Source organism: Aedes albopictus, chromosome 3, assembly GCF_035046485.1.
Source record: "Aedes albopictus strain Foshan chromosome 3, AalbF5, whole genome shotgun sequence".
In the NCBI taxonomy this organism is placed as follows: Eukaryota; Metazoa; Arthropoda; class Insecta; order Diptera; family Culicidae; genus Aedes; species Aedes albopictus.
Window position 1 is genome coordinate 55,924,654 of NC_085138.1, and position 19,015 is coordinate 55,943,668.

General features: G+C 41.7%; 1 protein-coding gene across 3 annotated transcripts in view; it reads right to left on the reverse strand.

The window, feature by feature from the left end:
- Positions 1-3,770: 3,770 nt before the first annotated feature.
- The window catches only part of LOC109427066 (uncharacterized), a 46,772-nt gene continuing 31,527 nt past the window's right edge, over positions 3,771-19,015 (reverse strand). For all 3 annotated transcript variants that reach the window (XM_062858277.1, XM_062858276.1, XM_062858278.1), the window contains exons 7-8: positions 5,685-5,771; positions 3,771-3,931 (exon numbers count right to left, since the gene is read on the reverse strand). In XM_062858277.1, coding sequence (XP_062714261.1) covers positions 3,797-3,931; positions 5,685-5,771 — 222 coding nt within the window. In that variant the 3' untranslated portion in view covers positions 3,771-3,796. The remainder of the gene's footprint in view (positions 3,932-5,684; positions 5,772-19,015) is intronic.

Consider the following 19,015-nt stretch of genomic DNA (forward strand, 5'->3'; position numbering starts at 1 on the left):
AAATTGACATTTATGCTTCGTAATGATTACTTTGAAGTCAATACTTTGGGCCTAGGCTGGGCAGATATGCTATTGGTGATTTGATGGTGCATGAAGAAGAAGAAGAACGATGGTGTTTTGAAAAATCCTATCCCTACCACACAGATTTTAAAATACCTCTATAAAATATAAAACAAAATCTAATTAAAAACGGTTTGATGTACGGTGTAAGACTTTGGACGGACTACATATTGAACGTATACATTTAAATTTAACATTTTTTTCTTGGTAAGGTACTTAATTTGTACCAATCACCAATTGGGTTTTCAAATTAAGAATAATATATTGATTTTTTGATTTTATTCGAAAGAGCACCTTTATTTAAGCCAGTATGATTTTTTTCAGATTTTTAAAACTTTATTTTGATACCTAAATTCAATTACAAAAAGATTTTTTGAAATCACCTTTTGCGAAGACTACTTTATCAAGAAGACATGCAACTCTGTTATTTTCCCATACTAACGGCAAGCGTCACCGACGGCACCGCCGCCAGGTGAGCTAAGGTGGTACCTTTGTGTAAAAGTGTAAGAGTGTATTGGTGCGAGTATGAAAATTCACACACACTATCATGAATAGTGCCACCTTTATCCGGGGAGGCGCTGCTAGCAGTGACTCCCGATTTTCAGTAGTGCTGCAAGTCTTCTTGATATTGTGGTCTTCGCCTTTTGACAGCTGGGCAACTACTTGACAGCTCCGCCCAGTACAAAATGCGACGAGGGGTGATTCGACAAATCGCTCCCATACAAACTTTAAATCGATTTTTGAATAGGTTCCCGGGCACCAAAGTTCATGAAAATTTGGTTTCGGCTCAGTTTGGCATGTAGATTGTGAATATGGAATTATCTCAACACCACTAAAGAAGCCAATTGCAGCTGGTCTATGGAAAATTCCACGTGTATGGCAATTCGGGTTTTTTCTTAACTCACGATGACCAGATCGGTTCAGTCGGATTTGTTGTTGATGGAAAAAATTAATCTGGATCACATGAGATCAATATTGTCAAAATCGGAGAAAATTTATCGCAGATATAACCATTACATAGTTTACCTTCTTTATTTTATTGTCTGCATTGCAACTTCTAGAAATTTCATCAGACTCTTCCGTATTTTTAATATTATTCATTGCTATAATTTGAATTTTGGGTAAATATAGCATCATAGCTATTGATATGTTTATCTTTGTGTTAATTTCCTTCTTTCAATATCCCAGTCCCGTTACGGTGCCAAATTTCTATCACTTTTCTACGATTCCCAATTCTTATAGGTTAAGTAAAATTTTACCTTCAAAAAGTGATACATCTGCAAATGAGTTTTTTTTTATCTCAAAATTGAGTAAACTTAGTTGAATTTATATGTCATTTTAACAGTACTGCTATTCTAACCTCTAATTATAACGTCAAAAAGTACCGAACAGACTATGTATTACGAAGTAATGAATGTTAGTGAGAGTGGAGATAGCAAATATGGTACCTACTAAATAATTCTAATCAATAAAAATGTCAACTATACAGACAATTCTGCTCAATTGATGATTGCATTTGTCTATTATAACTTTTTTCTTTCGATCTATTATTATTCGATCATATATTGTTTGACATTATGTCATAAATATCTTTTTTCATTACTAAAAATAATCTAAAACAGAATAAAACTAAACAGCATCTGCAGAAGTAATCATATCGGCATATGATATAATTACCTTTTACCTTCGCTCACATAGGTACGTGTATAATCGCCGTTCTCACAACGCGAACAAAACAAAAAATTTAAAAAAAATCATCTCCGTCTGGAAAGAATCTTTGTCACCGCCAAAATGCACCCCATGACGAAGCTCAATCATAAATAGTCGACTACCAACTTTTTCGTCGTTCTCTTTGTTCCGAAACAGCCGACGACGGGCCATGCGAACGCCACCACTGTTATTAGTGTTACAGTGCACATGTCTGCGCACCGCGATAGCGCTGTTGGTAAGAGAGAGAGGTTCATTGTTTGATCTTGCATTCAAATCTCTGTCTATTTTTGTCCTGCGACTGGCAAACATGAAATGGGGGAATGGGGAAACTGGCAATACGTAGAACCAGTAAAGCTTCTATCGTCCCTCACTGCAAGTGCTGGAATAGCCTCATTGGTAAAGGCGACTGAAAATGTACGATAGCAGGATTGGAGGTTCAAATCCCGTCCATGTTTGTAAGTTTTATAATGAATTCGAAATTTTTTATGTGACCTGTTATTTTCTAAAAATAGAATAACACACTTAAAATAATTACCCAAAAATGAGTAAAAAAGTTAGTTTTTACCCTAATTTTGCTTTCGACATGTTATCAATAACTCTTTAATATCAAAATTTGTTATTGAAATATTTCCCAAATTCACTGTTATTAAGTTGTTATTGCCACTAACAAAACATGTTATTAAATTGATTTTTCAGGAACAAATTTTTGTTATGTGACTTGTTATTTTGCCGCTTATGACAGCCAAGTTTATAACTCAATATGTTATGTTAATAACATGAAAATTACTAATTCCGTTATGCAGTTATTTTGCCAAAATAACGCATTTTGTTATGCTGTTGTTTTTCTCTTCTGCTCGGGTCTCCCATGCCAATACTTATGAATGGTACTGTAATTGTACTTCAATATGTTGTATCGCTTGCATACAAGTTTTTGTACAAGTTGTATGTGTAACACCCCAGACAGACATGTGATACGAGTGTGATTCCTGTGCAACGGTACGCAGTGTCAAGAAAATTCTAACAAGACTGACTTGAACTGAGAGAATTTCCAGTATGGCACTCATTTCAAGTGCAATTGTACAGTGATTATTGTATCACATGTGTGTCATAAGTATAAGCTGTAGTGAAACGTAGTTTCGAGCGCCTATTAAAAAACAATGCTGTGATACTGGTTTTTGTTCCAGCGTGGATTGCCGTCGCAACGAGAATCTTCCCAGGATCCCTCCCGGAAATCCTTCAGATGTCCCTTCCAGAATTGCTGTAGGGATTGCTCCTGGAATCTCATCAGGGATTTCGGAAAGGATTGCTTGAAAAAATCCTTAAAGGATTCTTTAAGGTATTCTATTCGGCATTCTTTTAGAATATTTCCGGAATTCCTGTTGTTATTCCATTAGGGATTCCTCATGAAAAGGAAAATGAAAAAAATATGAATTTGTGCTGAGATTTCTTCAGGCAACCTAAGATGGAATTTTTGATGCGATTCCTTCAAAAATTCTTCCCGAGTCCATCCAGGGATTTCTTCAATATTTTCTTCCGGGATTTCTTCTATGATTCTTTCAGGGATTCCTGCTGAGCTTCCATCCGAGATTCATGCCATGATTTCTTTGAGGATTCCTTCAGGAATAAAGTAGTCCCTGATTTAGAGAAAACCTGAAAGGATCTTTTTAGAAATTCTATCCGGCATTCTTTCAGGGCTTTCCTGTTGGAATTATTTCATAGAATCCTCCTGGTATTCCTGAAAAGATTCTTTTCGATTTTTTTTCAGAGATTTCTCCCGAGATTTATCTTGTTATTCCTCACGAGATTTCTTCTGTGATTCTTTCAGTCGAGCTTCCAGCTGAGATTCTTCTCAGGATTCTACCGGATATGACTCCCAGGGAATCGCTCTGGGATTTTTTCCTTCCTTCCAGACAGAAATTCATGTTATATATAGATTGGAGTTTTCTCACAAATCAAGCTGACTTCTACTTGGTGTATCGTTAGTTTTATTGTTTCCTTAATAAATAGTTATTCGGATGTTTGTTGTCTAAAAGACCCGAGTTCCATTAATCTCTGTCCTCTCGTTCACATGTGCGCTCACCAACGCGTTGAGGAAGAACTTCGGTACCTCCAGCTCGAATTGCACCATAATCATCGTATATGTTGCCACCGTCGATAGGATCTGAAAATAATTTAGTTTCATTTCGGGAATGGAATTCAATTGCTCCGTAGCCCGCAGCACTACTAGGTAACGGCGCGCCCTCGGTGTCATTTGATGCACGATTGACGGAATTACATCCCCTAGGACAGGACTGCCGTCAACCGAAAACATGGGGGATTGGTTTCCGGTCAGTGAGTCGTATTAGTGTGCTCATGTTGATCCCTTTTACAACAAATTCCGTTGCCTTCGGGCGCAGTAAAACTAAACATAAGTACCCCGAACCCATCGGTTTCTCATCCGGCTTTCCGAGGGCTTGGATTGGCGACCGGGCGGTACAATATTGGTACCACCGCCGCTGGGAAGGTATCCTAAATCGTGCAATTTTCACCGGAGACACTAAAATTTCATTGCGCAGCAACAAACGAATATGCTGTGACGGGGGATAGTGGTACATACAGTGAACGATATTACACAAACAAAAGGTAAAAATCGAGTTTATTATGAGTAAAACAATAATCACTTAAATAAATTTAGAACTTTACTTAAGCCATGTTTCAATTTCCTTTCGTGGTTTTTGCCAAATTTCAAAATTGTAAGAAGTGTGAAAATGTTATAATATTATTCGTTATTTCTTATTGTTATTTCAATTAATGACAGCAGCAGTTCATTATGTATCCTTTTCCATTTTTACTACTATTGGTTACGATTTTGTGATTCTCTCTTTAAAATTATGCTTTAATTTCAACCATCGGTTAAAAACAGCCCACCGTGCGCCACCATTCGCATACGCAATATGGTCGGTCCTAAGCTCTGCGATGACGATAGAGGTTGAAGCGGTGGGCGACATATTTGCTCTCTGGCGTATGGTAAAACCATTGGCCCTACGTACCTACTTCACACGTTGCGATAGGAACTACTGGTGGAATAGGTTTGATCGCCGCTGCACAGAGAGCTCACTCGACTCCGAACAACGACGGTCCATTGTAATGGACGCACCCGTCTATATACGTATGCACTGTACATTGAGTACCTCTTAGAAACACGTGTTCCCCAATGCGGCGGATAAATGGTAGGATTGCTATTGCACCACAGTCCGGGATACGATGGTGGCTGAAATTGCAACAGCAGGGTCGACCGGAAATGGTGACATAGTGTTAAGGGTATAAAAATGGCGCAAATCGGGTTCCCCCATTGCTGATACTTGAATGCTATAACAAGTGAGTTAGCGTAATCCATAAACCTATTACTCTGAGTGTATAAATTTGGCTATAATGGCTACCTATAACAACGAACCTTCCGCATACCTTGATCATTTTCAGAGAATTCTCAAAAAGATTCAAAATTACATTTTAAAGGCCATGATCTACGAAAGAAAATTTAAGATGCTAATAGCATCATTTCTGGAGCAACCATTTAAAACGTTTCCTTAAGAACAAAAAAAAAAAACGATCACCGTTAGCAAACAGTCGGTTGAAAGTGTTGTTCCTCGGTAACGACGACGGTAATTGGCCACCATTGCATTGGAATCCCTTGGACAAGGCCCCAGCCGCAGAAACAGCGTGTTCTCGTTCCGGACCAGACCAGACCAGACACAAAAAAAGCCACCCGAAAGAAAACACTGTCTAGAGATGTACTCCCGATGCCTAATAGTTTTCCCTTCCATCCTCGAATGTGATGTAATCCCCTCGTCCTAGTAACTCTACCCGGTTTTTGTCGTCGTTTGATTCGGTGTGCTGCAGGCAGGCTGTCGGAATGGTGCTAGTTGTGTACTTACCGAAAAGCACAATGTCCAATCGAAAGAAAACATCCCACTGGAAACGGCTGGCGTCTGCTGCTGAAGCTGTCGGGAGAACAGCATAAGCTGGAAGGGTTGAACAGTTTTTATTGTGGGGCTCGAAAGAAGGGAAATAGTGGAACATCCATTAAACAAAAATTGATGGGATGTGATTGTATTTAAACGTGCGTATCATTGAATTAATTTTAAGTTTTTAGACTTTGTAATTGCTATGACTGCTATTAAGGTTTTCAAAGTGTTCGAGTAAAAGAAGGGTGGCCACTATGGATCGTAGTGCCGAGCACTTTTGGCATCGAACTGCGTCCATTAAGCTGAACTTTTGTGACATGTCCCGTTTTGGTAGTCGTATCTAGCTAGCTAATGACCATGTGTCAAATAATCATCTTCTGCCATGCCTTTTTGAAGTCGATGAACAGGTGTTGCGTTGGGACCTGGTATTCACGGCATTTCTGGAGGAATTGCCGTACGGTAAAGATCTGTTCCGTTGTCGACCGGCTGTCTTTGAAGCCGGCTTGATAACTTCCCACGAACTCATTCGTTTTAGGTGACAGACGATGGAAGATGATCTGGGATATCACTTTGTCGGCAGCATTCAAGATAGTGATCGCCTTGAAGTTCTCACATTCCAAATGGTCGCCTTTCTTGTGAATGGGGAAGATTACCCCTTCCTTCCACTCCTCCGGTAGCTATTCGGTTTCCCAGATCCTGACCATCAGTCGATGCAGACAGGTGGGGCCAACTTTTCTGGGTTTCTTCCGTTGTTGTGGTCTTCCGTGTCTACGTTCTCCACGCCATTCAGGTGCTGATCGAAGTGCTACTTCCACCTTTCGATCACCTCATGTCCGTCCGTCAAGAGGCCTCCGTCTTTATCCTTGCATATTTCACCTCGCGGCAATAAGCCGTTGCAGGATGCGTTGAGCTTTTGATAGAACTTCCGCGTTTCTTGGGAATGGCACAGCAGTTCCATTTCTTCGCACTTTGCTTCTTCTAGGCGGCGCTTTTTTTCCCGAAAGAGGCGGGTCTGCTGTTTCCGCTTCTGTTTGTAACGTTCCACGTTCTGTCGGGTCCCTTGCTGCAGCATTACCGCCCTCGTTGCGTTCTTCTCTTCCAAAACCATTCTGCACTCTTCGTCGAACTATTCGTTCCGTCGATTCCGTTCCACGTACCCGATGGTGCTCTCGGCTGAGTCGTTGATAACTGCTTTCACTGTACTACAGCAGTCCTCTAGAAGGGCCTCATTGAGCTCGCCCTTGTCTGGCAAAGCGGCCCGAGATTCTGCGCGTATACTAGTTAGGTGCAATGTCACCTAGCAGGTGCAATGGAATTTATAAACTCCAAGACCTTTCCTGGTTCTGCAGACTACATCTCACTGGGTTGCAAGCAGTCACATTTAGAAATCTTTGCCTGCGCGTGTTTAAAGTACCACAATTGCAAAGCAGATGTTCCGAGGTTTCACGTTCCGTATTACAGACACGACAGATATCATTCTGAATCTGGCCAATATTTTTTAAGTGAAACCTGCTCGGGCAGCGTCCAGTTACTAGGCCAGTGTATGTACATAGAGTTATCTTGTTGAGCTCTAAGAGCTTTTTGGTTTTATAAGCATTTGGTGTCATAAATCGTTTTGACTAATGGCCGTTTTTGACATCCATCCAAATGAATATCACCCTCTGCTCTGCCCAGCATTTCAGGTCCATTTTTGTTGTATAGTTTTATATACCACGGAATGGTTCTGGGTCAGCTGTAAAATTGAACCACTTTTAGCTCGTCTGCCATTTCATTCCCTTCACAGCCTGCGTAGTGAAAGAATGCATTCCCAAACAAGCTTTGAAGTGCATTTGTAAGCGCACAATGCTATTAGTGCAGCTTGACTATCTGAGAAAATGCAAATATTTGCACATCTGTATTTTCTCTCAAGGCAGATATTTGCGCATTTTAAAATAGCACGAATCTCTGTTTGGAACACCGTAGGATAGTGTCCCATCACCATTGAAATTTGTATTCCTGTTCCCATTTTTATTCCAACTTTTGAGCCATCTGTAAAGAATTTGATTGATCCTTGACGAACAGATGCGCCATCAAGAACGCCGTCATCGCCACCGGCGAGAATAATTTGGGTGAGCTACGCACCCGAAGAAAGCTGTGGATCACAGATGATACCTGGAGGAAGATAGAGGAGCGAAGGAACGCCAAAGTCGCGATAAAGCGAGCGAAAATACGAGGAGCCAAAACCGTTGCCCGTCAGCGCTATTCGGCTCTCGAGGAGGAAGTGAAACGCTCATGTCAACAAGACCAAATCGTTGGATGTAAACACGATCAACCCTTCCAGCTTAACGGTAGCTGGGAAATCAGTGGAGAATGTTGAAAGCTTCCAATATCTTGGTAGCCAAATGGCGGCCGATGGCGGCACCAAGATCGACATAGGTGCATGGATCAAGAAGACGAGGGCTGCTTTTGTGAGTTTCAGAAATGTATGGAAAAACAACCAGATCAGTCGACGCATCAAACTCCGAATGTTTAACTCGAACGTGAAATCTGTGCTGCTATACGCCAGTGAAATCTGGTGTGTATCAGTGGAGAACACGCAACGGCTGCAGGTCTTCATCAATAGATGCCTGCGGTATATAATTCGTGCATGGTGGCCTCACAATTGGATCTCCAACATGGAGCTCCATCGACGATGTCATTAAAGTCCATGAGTGCTCAGGACTGAAAGTAAGTAAGTAGTAGTACAACCATGGTGGAAAGTAATGCTGAGAACCTCACGGAGAACTGTCGTCGTCCAAAGAACCAAATTTCCGATGTTGTCACACATTTGGTCAATTGTCTGATCATTTTTCTCTAAGGTGAGAGGAAAGAAAATGCTTTCTGTACCGTTCTCTCTTCTACTAAGTGTGTGGAAAACAATTAGCAATTTAACTCAGGAGCGACTACACATTTGACCAATAACAGAGATTAGCCGAAAAGCCTGTGACCTGGAAGTGGAACGGTAATTGTTGCGATTGAAGGTGTCATGGAGGTGGAAGCAATTGGTGATACGAAGCTGACAACGGTAGAACAGAAAGTAGATAACGGTAACAAGGTGATTTTCGATAAGAATGGATGCCCAGATGGCGAACACCACTGAGAATGTTTTCACTACAGCAGGGGTTTTCAGATCGTGCAACGCGGTGCACTTGGTGCACCGCAAAGAAATGACAAGTGCACCACTACACTTTAAAAAGTCTACCTAGTTTTTCACATTCATTACCTGTTTAATGAAAAATCATTTGGATAAATAAGAACAGGGGTTCCTTGGCAAAACTATCGTAAAGTGCTACAATGGATCGAGAAAAATAATTCCATAATTCACGCCGATGAGGTTGCCTCAATTTATGAAGGAATCCAGGAAGAACCCCCTCTGGTATTCGCGAAAAATGATACAAAACATCTTGTTTTCCCAAGAACTCGCCATGGACATTCACAGTTATCTTACAAGGGATCTGCAATGCATCTCCAGTAACATTGCTAAAAAGACATAAGAATCTATTTGCATTCTAAAGTTTTGCATAGGACTGGAGAAAAATTCTGTTGCTGCTCTTCAAGTCATTTTTACAATAATTCTACAAATAACTTATTTATAATTTTCAAAGTAATCCTTTTCCGAATTTACCAGAAGACCACTAAGGAAATATTTTGAGAATTTAGCGTTGATTTTTTTTTCAGAAATTTAGTAATGGTACTGGAATTTATCTTGGTCCTCTAATGGTCCTGGTCTAGGGGCGGGACACTGCCTAATACAGACGCTAATACCGCCTAATAAATATTAGTTTCCTAATCTTCATGCTTCACCGAAACATTTTCTGTATAGCATGTCATGACTTTTCATACAACTACCAACTGTCACGAAAACAAGAGCTGAGGAAATACGGCTTGTCTGTAGTTTCTTTTCAATTTATTAAATCTAATATCTTTTGATTATGCATTTCAGCAGTGAAAATAACGTTAGCTCAACTGCACTCTGGGAAAGGCTTGTGTCGCTGGACGGGAAAAACCAACAAGGTGGCTTCGTCAAATGTAAATGGATGCACTTTCAATACAAGTCCTAAGCATTCAGCTCGAGTAAAATGATTGTGTCCAATTGTGCATATCCAATAAATATGAGAAAAAAAACGAATTAAATAGTTGACCACGTATTCAAACTTCCATCTGTCTAGCTAATTGAATATTGAATTGACCATCTTGATCCGCAGGTGGACTATTTCAGTTGAAATGATCTGTGTGCTTTCCATGATCGTAGAATCGCAGATGCAAACTTTTGAGACATAGGTGTTAATGCAGGTCCGCCAGCGTTATGTCCGAAATCGTTGATCCAGGAGTGAGAAGTACGAAAAGGAGCTTCATTCTGGCAATATTAAAACCTAAAAGCGGTACTTCATCGAGAGCATGTTGACATTTCAAATCCAGTTCAATAAGCATGGCTTACTTCGTTCAAGACTGGATTTCCTCTGGGATTAATATCCCTTAATACTGCTTAATACCGCTAATCAATATTAGAGGTGTCCCGCCCCTAGGTCCTGGTATTAATTTTACCATGAGCGTGCTGAGGATCTTCCATAGCATCTGGAAAGGTTTGGTCCGGAAATTTCCAGAGACTTTCTCAGCAAGTAAATGTTTCAAGTCGAACAACTATGTTTTTGCCTTTCTCGTACACCAAGGTGTACCGAAAGGCTATATGTTCACTCCAAAAACGAAAATTTGATAGAGCCTCCGGAGGGGTCAAGTCATATATACCAACCGACTCAGCTCGACGAATTGAGGTGATGTCTGTGTGTGTGTATGTATGTGTGTGTGTGTGTGTGTGTGTGTGTGTGTGTGTGTGTGTGTGTGTGTGTGTGTGTGTGTGTGTGTGTGTGTGTGTGTGTGTGTGTGTGTGTGTGTGTGTGTGTGTGTGTGTGTGTGTGTGTGTGTGTGTGTGTGTGTGTGTGTGTGTGTGTGTGTGTGTGTGTGTGTGTGTGTGTGTGTGTGTGTGTGTGTGTGTGTGTGTGTGTGTGTGTGTGTGTGTGTGTGTGTGTGTGTGTGTGTGTGTGTGTGTGTGTGTGTGTGTGTGTGTGTGTGTGTGTGTGTGTGTGTGTGTGTGTGTGTGTGTGTGTGTGTGTGTGTGTGTGTGTGTGTGTGTGTGTGTGTGTGTGTGTGTGTGTGTGTGTGTGTGTGTGTGTGTGTGTGTGTGTGTGTGTGTGTGTGTGTGTGTGTGTGTGTGTGTGTGTGTGTGTGTGTGTGTGTGTGTGTGTGTGTGTGTGTGTGTGTGTGTGTGTGTTTTTTTTTTTTTTTTTTTTTTTTTTTTATATTCTAGGAGTCCAAAAATCCATCCATTCATTTATTTAGTTAACATCAAATTCATGATAATACTGAATCAACAATTTGCCGCCATAATACTCGATTTGCAGCTGCAGCTCTCCAACGTCGGTCACGCCCAACACTCGCCAGATCACGCTCCACCTGGTCCGCCCATCGTGCTCTCTGCGCTCCACGCCTTCTTGTACCAACCGGATGATTAGCAAACACCAACTTTGCAGGGTTGTTGTCCGGCATTCTTGTAACATGCCCTGCCCACCGTATCCTTCCGGCTTTGGCTACCTTCTGGATGCTGGGTTCGCCATAAAGTGCAGCGAGCTCGTGGTTCATCCTTCTCCGCCACACACCGTTCTCCTGCACACCGCCGAAGATCGTTCTTAGCACCCGTCGCTCGAAAACTCCGAGTGCTTGCAGGTCCTCCTCGAGCATCGTCCATGTCTCGTGTCCGTAGAGAACCACCGGTCTTATTAACGTCTTGTACATGGTACATTTGGTGCGGGGGTTAATTTTTTTTTGACCGCAGTTTCTTCTGGAGCCCATAGTAGGCACGACTTCCACTGATGATGCGCCTTCGTATTTCACGGCTCACGTTATTGTCAGCCGTTAGCAAGGAACCGAGGTAGACGAATTCTTCTACCACCTCGAAAGTATCCCCGTCTATCGTAACATTGCTGCCAAGGCTTGTCCTGTCTCGCTCAGTCCCACCTACCAGCATGTACTTTGTCTTAGCCGCATTCACCACCAGTCCGACCTTTGCTGCTTCACGTTTCAGGCGGGTGTACTGTTCTGCCACCGTTCCAAATGTCCTAGCAATAATATCCATGTCATCCGCAAAACATACAAATTGGCTGGATTTCGTGAAGATCGTACCCCGGCTGCTGAGCCCAGCTCGTCGCATAACACCTTCCAGGGCGATGTTGAATAGTAGGCAGGAAAGTCCATCACCTTGTCGTAGTCCCCGACGAGATTCAAATGAACTGGATAGTTCACCCGAAATCCTTACGCTGTTCTGCACACCGTCCATCGTTGCTCTTATCAGTCTAGTCAGCTTCCCGGGAAAGCTGTTCTCGTCCATAATTTTCCATAGCTCTGTGCGGTCGATACTGTCGCACGTAGCCTTTGCGGGATGCGTTGAGCTTCTGGTAGAACTTGCGTGTTTCCTGTGAACGGCACAGCAGTTCCATTTCCTCGCACTCCGCTTCTTCCAGGCGGCGCTTTTTCTCCCGGAAGAGACGGGTCTGATGCTTCCGCTTCTGTCTGTATCGCTCCACATTCTGTCGGGTTCCATGCTGCAGCATTACCGCCCGCGCTGCATCCTTCTCCTCCAGAACCGCTCTGCACTCCTCGTCGAACCAATCGTTTCGTCGACTCCGTTCTACGTACCCGATAGTGCTCTCGGCTGCGTTGTTGATGGCTGCTTTGATTGTACTCCAGCAGTCCTCTAGAGGGGCCACATCGAGCACACCCTCGTCCGGCAACGCTGCCTCGAGATTCTGCGCGTATGCGGTGGCGACATTCGGTTGCTTCAGTCGCTCTAGATCGTACCGGGGCGGCCGCCGGTAATGTACGTTGTTCATAACGGAGAGTTTTGGGCGCAGTTTAACCATCACCAGGTAGTGATCAGAGTCGATATTAGCGCCACGATAGGTCCTGACCAAGGGGCTAGTCGCTTGGAACATTGTGCCAAGAGGTGCCAAGCACACCGTCTTATACGCTGTGTGGCACACCGAGGCACTCTGAGGCACAATTTTGACACTTGAGTTTGGGTGAAAAAACTAGGCAACCATGTGCATTTGACCTGCAAAATGAAAACAAACAGTTGGTTGTCTTGGTAGTTGCCAAGCAAAATCTGAATCATCAAGCAGTGGCACTTCGGGGCACACTGAGGCACAATTCAATACCCGGTGGCACACTGAAAATAATTGGCGCAAGTAAAGATGTGCTCAGCGACTCCCCCTTGGTCCTGACGTCGATAATGTCGGAGAAGTGCCGTCCATCAATCAGAACGTGGTACAAACCCATCCATGCGGCACATCAAACTACGGCATTTTCGATAACTTGATGAATGGTAAGCAGAAAAATAGTCTCAGACCATATCTGAACAGGTACTGTCCCGGAACCGGTTCCGGGTGTCCCGCCGGAAGTGACCAAACATAAAAGTGAACTTAACTCATGCATGCGACATATCAAACCGCGGCTTTTTCGATAACGTGGTGAACAGTAAGCAGGAAAACATTCTCAGACCATATCGGAACCGGTAGTGTTCCGGAACCGGTTGCAAATGTCCCGCCGGAAGTGGCCAAGTATTAAAGTTAACCAAACCCATGCATGCGACATATCAAATAGTGGTTTTTTTGATATCCTGATGAACAGTAAGCAGGATAATATTCTCAGACCATATCTGAATCGGTTGTGTCCCGGAACCGGTTCCGGGTGTCCCGTCGGAAGTGGCCAAATATAAAATTGAAATAAAACCATGCATGTGACATATCAAACCACAGCTTTTTCGATAACCTGATGAACAGTAAGCAGGAAAGCATTCTCAGACCATATCGGAGCCGGTTCCAGATGTTCCGCCGGAGGTGGCAAAGTATAAAAGTTAATTAAACCCATGTAAGGGACATATCAAATCGTGGCTTTTTTGATATTCTGATGAACAGTAAGCAGGAAAATATTTTCAGAACATATCTGAATCGGTTGTGATCCAGAACCGGTTCCGGGTGTCCCGCCGAAAATGGCTAAATGTAAAAGGGAACCAAACCCATGCAAGCGACACATCAAATCGCGGATTTAAAGGCATCTTGATTGGACAAAAAAAATCCGGCCATATTGGGGACAACCGGTAGTGTTCCGCAACCGATTACGGTTGCCCCATCGGAAGTGGTCAAATGTAAAGGAGAACCAAACCCATAAATTCGACACATTTAATGACTTTTTAGGTAAGCTGATGAACGGTTAACAAAAAAATCATAGACCATACTTTGGAAAACCAATAGTGTGCCGAAACCGGTTCCAGGTGCACCGACGGAAGTGGTCAAATGTAGAAAAAAAAAAAACCAAACGCATACACGCAGCACACTAAATAACGGCTTCTTCGATAACGCGAAGAACGGTCAGCAAGAAAATAGTCTCAAGTCAGTAGTGTTCCGGAACCAGATTCGAGTGCCTCGCCGGAACCAGCGAAATGCACGAATGAACCAAACCCATACATGCATTACATCAATTTGCGACTTTTTAGGAGAACTGATTAATAATTTGCATGAAACTAGTCTTAGACCACATCAGGGACCAGGGCCCCACAATTTCAATTTCAATTAAAATTTTCAGACGAAGTTTGTAATAGTTATTAATAAGGGGCCGTTCATAAACCACGTAGACTTTTTGGGGGGAGGGGGGGGGTCTGGCCAAAGTCTACGCTCCATACAAATTTTCAACTATTTGTATGGACAAAAGTCTACGAGGGGGGAGGGGGGGGGTCTGAGATGGCCAAATTTTGGTCTACGTGGTTTATGAACAGCCCCTTAAGCGCGCTAAAATGACGAAATCAGCCACTGTGCGGCGCCTTGTTTCCATTGACGATTGAAAACATTGTTTTTGCAATTACGTGCCATAAGATTGCACTTTTCAATTGCCGAAACTGTGCAGAAATGGCCTACTTTTTTGACTAGCTCAAGAGTGCCGAAAAGTAGTACTTTTCAGCACTTTTAAGAGTGCCGAAAAGTACTACTTTTCGGCACCATTGCAATGGTACACGTTTCACAAGTTTCCTGAAGCACTAATGTTCTTCCGTATACATTTGTGTCTATTCGATGGCTTCTCCTATGTCTGCTCGGCAGATCGAACCTGAATAGAAGCAATTCCAATTCTGATTTGATCAACCAAACAGACGTAGAGTTAGAAGCAGCAGCACAAAAAACACTCGTTGACGACGCAACTCCGAGTAGTTGTGACACTTATTAACATAGCCAACCTGATTGAAAATATTAGGCTTGTGCGCATGGATGCTCGCACGTGGTTTCAGCTGTGACCTGTCTGAGCAGTCACAAATGATCATACTTAAGGGTATTTTCCATAATTGCAAAAAATGTTGTATGCAACGCGTTGCAAAACTCGTTTTTTCAGCACTTGTCGTATTTATCCAACTCGGCAAGCCTCGTTGGATAAATGTACGACTCGTGCTGAAAAAATCATCATTTTGCAACTTGTTGCATAAATAACTATTTTGTAATTACGTTGCGAAAGTGATTATTTTTCCATCGGCTAAAAGGTAACGAAATGGCCTACTTTTCCATACCTGAACAAGTGTGCCGAAAAGTACTACTTTTCAGCACTCTTAAGTGTGCCGAAAAGTAGTACTTTTCGGCACTGTTGTTGAATGGCCAATTTGCCGTCAATTTTACACTCTTTTTCACTGGTAATCAATCAAAACTGCCGGAAGGTAGTCGCTTCCATGTCTAGGAACTTCCCGCAGGTCATTTGTGGTGTTGTAGATGCTCTGCTCTTTGAAGAAAAAGTGCCAGGTTGAACTGGACGGAAGCTTGAAAATTTGTGACAGTCATATCGACGGCCTACTATATTGCCTACTTGATCGGAAACATTGGCTAATACACGTGGTCGCCAGCTTGTATGTTTTCTCGGTTTGCGATTGTGTAGGAAGTGAGGACTGTACTTGATGGCTGATTTTTCGTAATTACAAAAAACTTTGTATGCAACTCGTTGCAAAACTCGATTTTTTCAGCACTCGTCATATTTATCCAACTCGGCAAGCCTCGTTGGATAAATGTACTCGTGCTGAAAAAATCATCATTTTGCAACTTGTTGCATAAATAACTATTTAACTATGACGTTTAGCGTCATGGTGTCTTCGAGAAACGTTTTCGCTATAATAAGGAGCTTCTTTTGAACTATTATAAAAAATGATCAATCCCCCTAAAAGTGAGATAGAAAAGTTATTTTTTGCATTTTTCAAGATACAAGGTTGGTGTCCTCACAAAAGTCGTAGAAAATGTTATTTGGAGCAACTTTTCCAAAGAGGTTTTGAGAAAGAAGATTTAGAAGAATGTCGTGTTCAGCGAAGTTATGTGTTTTACCATTATCTATAATTTTGTAGAACATCAGAAAATTGTAGAATCAATCCTTCGAAAGTTATTGCGCAAAAACCCTGGGGCTGATGATAATAAACGTAACGTATCTTGAAAAGTAACGGAGTTACAAACTTGGCGTCTTCGACAAAGTTGCTCCAAATAACATTATCTACAACTTTTGTGAGGACACCAACCTTGTATCTTGAAAAGTGCAAAAAATAAATTTTCTATCTCACTTTTGGGGGGATTGATCATTTTTACAATAGTTCAAAAGAAGCTCCTTATTATAGCGAAAAACTTTCTCGAAAACACCATGACGGTAAACGTCATAGTTAAAAAGTTATTAATTATGCGCGCTAATATGACGAAATCAGCCACTGTGCGCCGTCGGTTTTAGCGTTACGTAATAAATGGACGCTGCCTAGAGATGATACACACAATATGTCACACAAAAATCGACAATTTTCAACCCCCCTCCCTCTATGTCACACTTTTTATATGGGACCTCAATATTTTTTGTATGGATCGTCACGTTCTGCAAAACCCCTTCTCCCCCTAAAAGCGTGACGTAATTTGTGCACGGCCCCCTATCGAGAAAGGGTTGCGGAAATAATTCTTAAAGACATATTTTAAATGACTTTTGGAGGTATCCCAGATAGATCTACAAAAAGAATTTCTAAAAGAACTGCTGGAAGAATATCAGAATGAGTTTTCGGAGAAATCTTAATATTTAGGAAGTGGTCGAAGAATATCAGAAGAATGAATCCATAGAAGAGTTATGCCTCAGAAGTTGCAATTTGTGGAGGAAACTCCTGAAAAAATCTCAGCAGGAAGGCTTTTTGGAAGATTGCATTCTCAGATGGGCGTGATTATGATCGCAGCAGTCCGCGAGCGCGTGCGGGTGTTTAACTTTTTTGCTGTCATGTTTTTTCGTGTCCGCGATTTTTGAGTCCGATAGTATATACAATACGAAGATACAATCTTCGTGGTTCTGATTCGGTAACGGAATCCATCGGAGTGTTGTTGGGAAAACGGTGATTTTTGGCAGAGGGTTCCGAGTAGATTTGAAATGCGGAAGTCAATCGAAAATTGTGCGTTTGATCCATCGTGAGTGTGACGCTTTCCGGTGTACGAAACGCGGGCTGATCCCAGCTGACATACAAACGACAAGTAACCAGCCGTAAAGTGTCCGCTGGAATGAAGTTCCAGAAAGTGGTTCCGATTATTTAGGCTGTGTGGGTGTGTGTTGAGGAGGGTAAATGCAGTGCTGGAAACAAGTGTTGGGGATAATCTGCTGTTGTGACAGCAGCAGAGCTGTGCATTTGTGTACTTGAATCGGGCCATGTGTGAAGTTTTCTTCTTTTTCGAATGTTGCCATAGCATTTGTTGAAAAGTAGTGAGTGAGTTTGTTTAAGTAGTGAGTGAAATCCACATTAAAATTATTTTTTCTCACATTTACAAGTGGCCACCGCTGGCTAGTGAATCTATTTATGGTAGAAAAATTCCCACAGGAATCGATTGTGAAAGAGCTTTAGATTTTCTGTCGTAGTTTGATTGGTTCACAGCAATGCCTTTAGTAGTATCGCTCTGGAAATGATGGTTGTCGGTCGAGGGCTTAGCCGAAAGCTACTTAAGTTACATTAGAATATGGAGAAATATACGAGAAGAAACAAATGATAAAAATCAGTGAAAATTATGCGTGTGAAAACATACTGTTGCTGCTCATGTGTCAAATTGATTGCCTCTCACTCGAAGAAAAAATGAGGCAAATCAGAAATATTTCTGCCAAGACTCCATGTGAAGAACATTAATCACAGACAATTAGCTGATCGACATTGGACTACAATAACCCCACAACATTGGTGAGTTCTTTCCAATATTATTTATTTATGAATAATTCTCCTTTAGTATGTATACATTTGTTATATAACTACATTTAAGTTGAAAATTCGCTATTTTCAACATCCTTTCTTCTATTGGAAGCTGCTTCAGTTCTGGGCTCTTTCTAAGTTGATGAAGGGATTTATAAATGCTTTCAAGGACTTGGCCAGGTGTGTGGAACTGAATGGGTCTATGACATTGTAGATAGTAGCGACATCAGCAATGCCAATGGATATATACAACTTTGCAACTCCATCCAAGATTTGTGCAAGTATTCATGCTATGCTATGCTATGCTATGCTATGCTATGCTATGCTATGCTATGCTATGCTATTGCATTCTCAGATGGGCGAATCCCAAAAGAAACTCATCTAGGAATCCCAGAAGGATCTAAGGGATAATTGCAAGAGGAATTCTACACGGAACTCCTGTAGTACAACCAGCATAAATTTTTGAAGGAATTCCCGAAAAATAAAAATCATGTAGGAATCCAAGAAGGAACTCCAGATGGAATCAATGACTTTCATTCGCCTGGCAATCGTTCCACTCATTTGTCTATAACTCAGTTCAGAAGCTTGTTACTACAATGTGATGTTAAGCAGACTTGAAGAGTAGTGTTTTCCTACAATTATCACCAGTATTTCATAACTGCATTGGATATACAAAACAAAAATGACATTGGCATTTAGGTTTTTAGTAGGGACAATGGAAATTCCCGATTTCGCGAAAGCCGCGAAATCCGCGAAATTGGCCAGTGGTCGCGAATTTCAAGAAATCCCGCGAGATGACGCAAAATCTGACAAAATTTAGAAAATAACCTCAAAATTCCACCAATTTTAAATTTTTAAACATTAATAAGCTAATAACTTTAAGCAGTTTAGAATAATTTGCGGTTCCGGATACGGCAAAATACAAGTTTAATGCATTTTACATCTACTTAATTTCTGATTTTTCATCAAATTTTCTACTTTTGTGTAAATTTATGATCACGCCTCGCAAAATCTAAGTGAA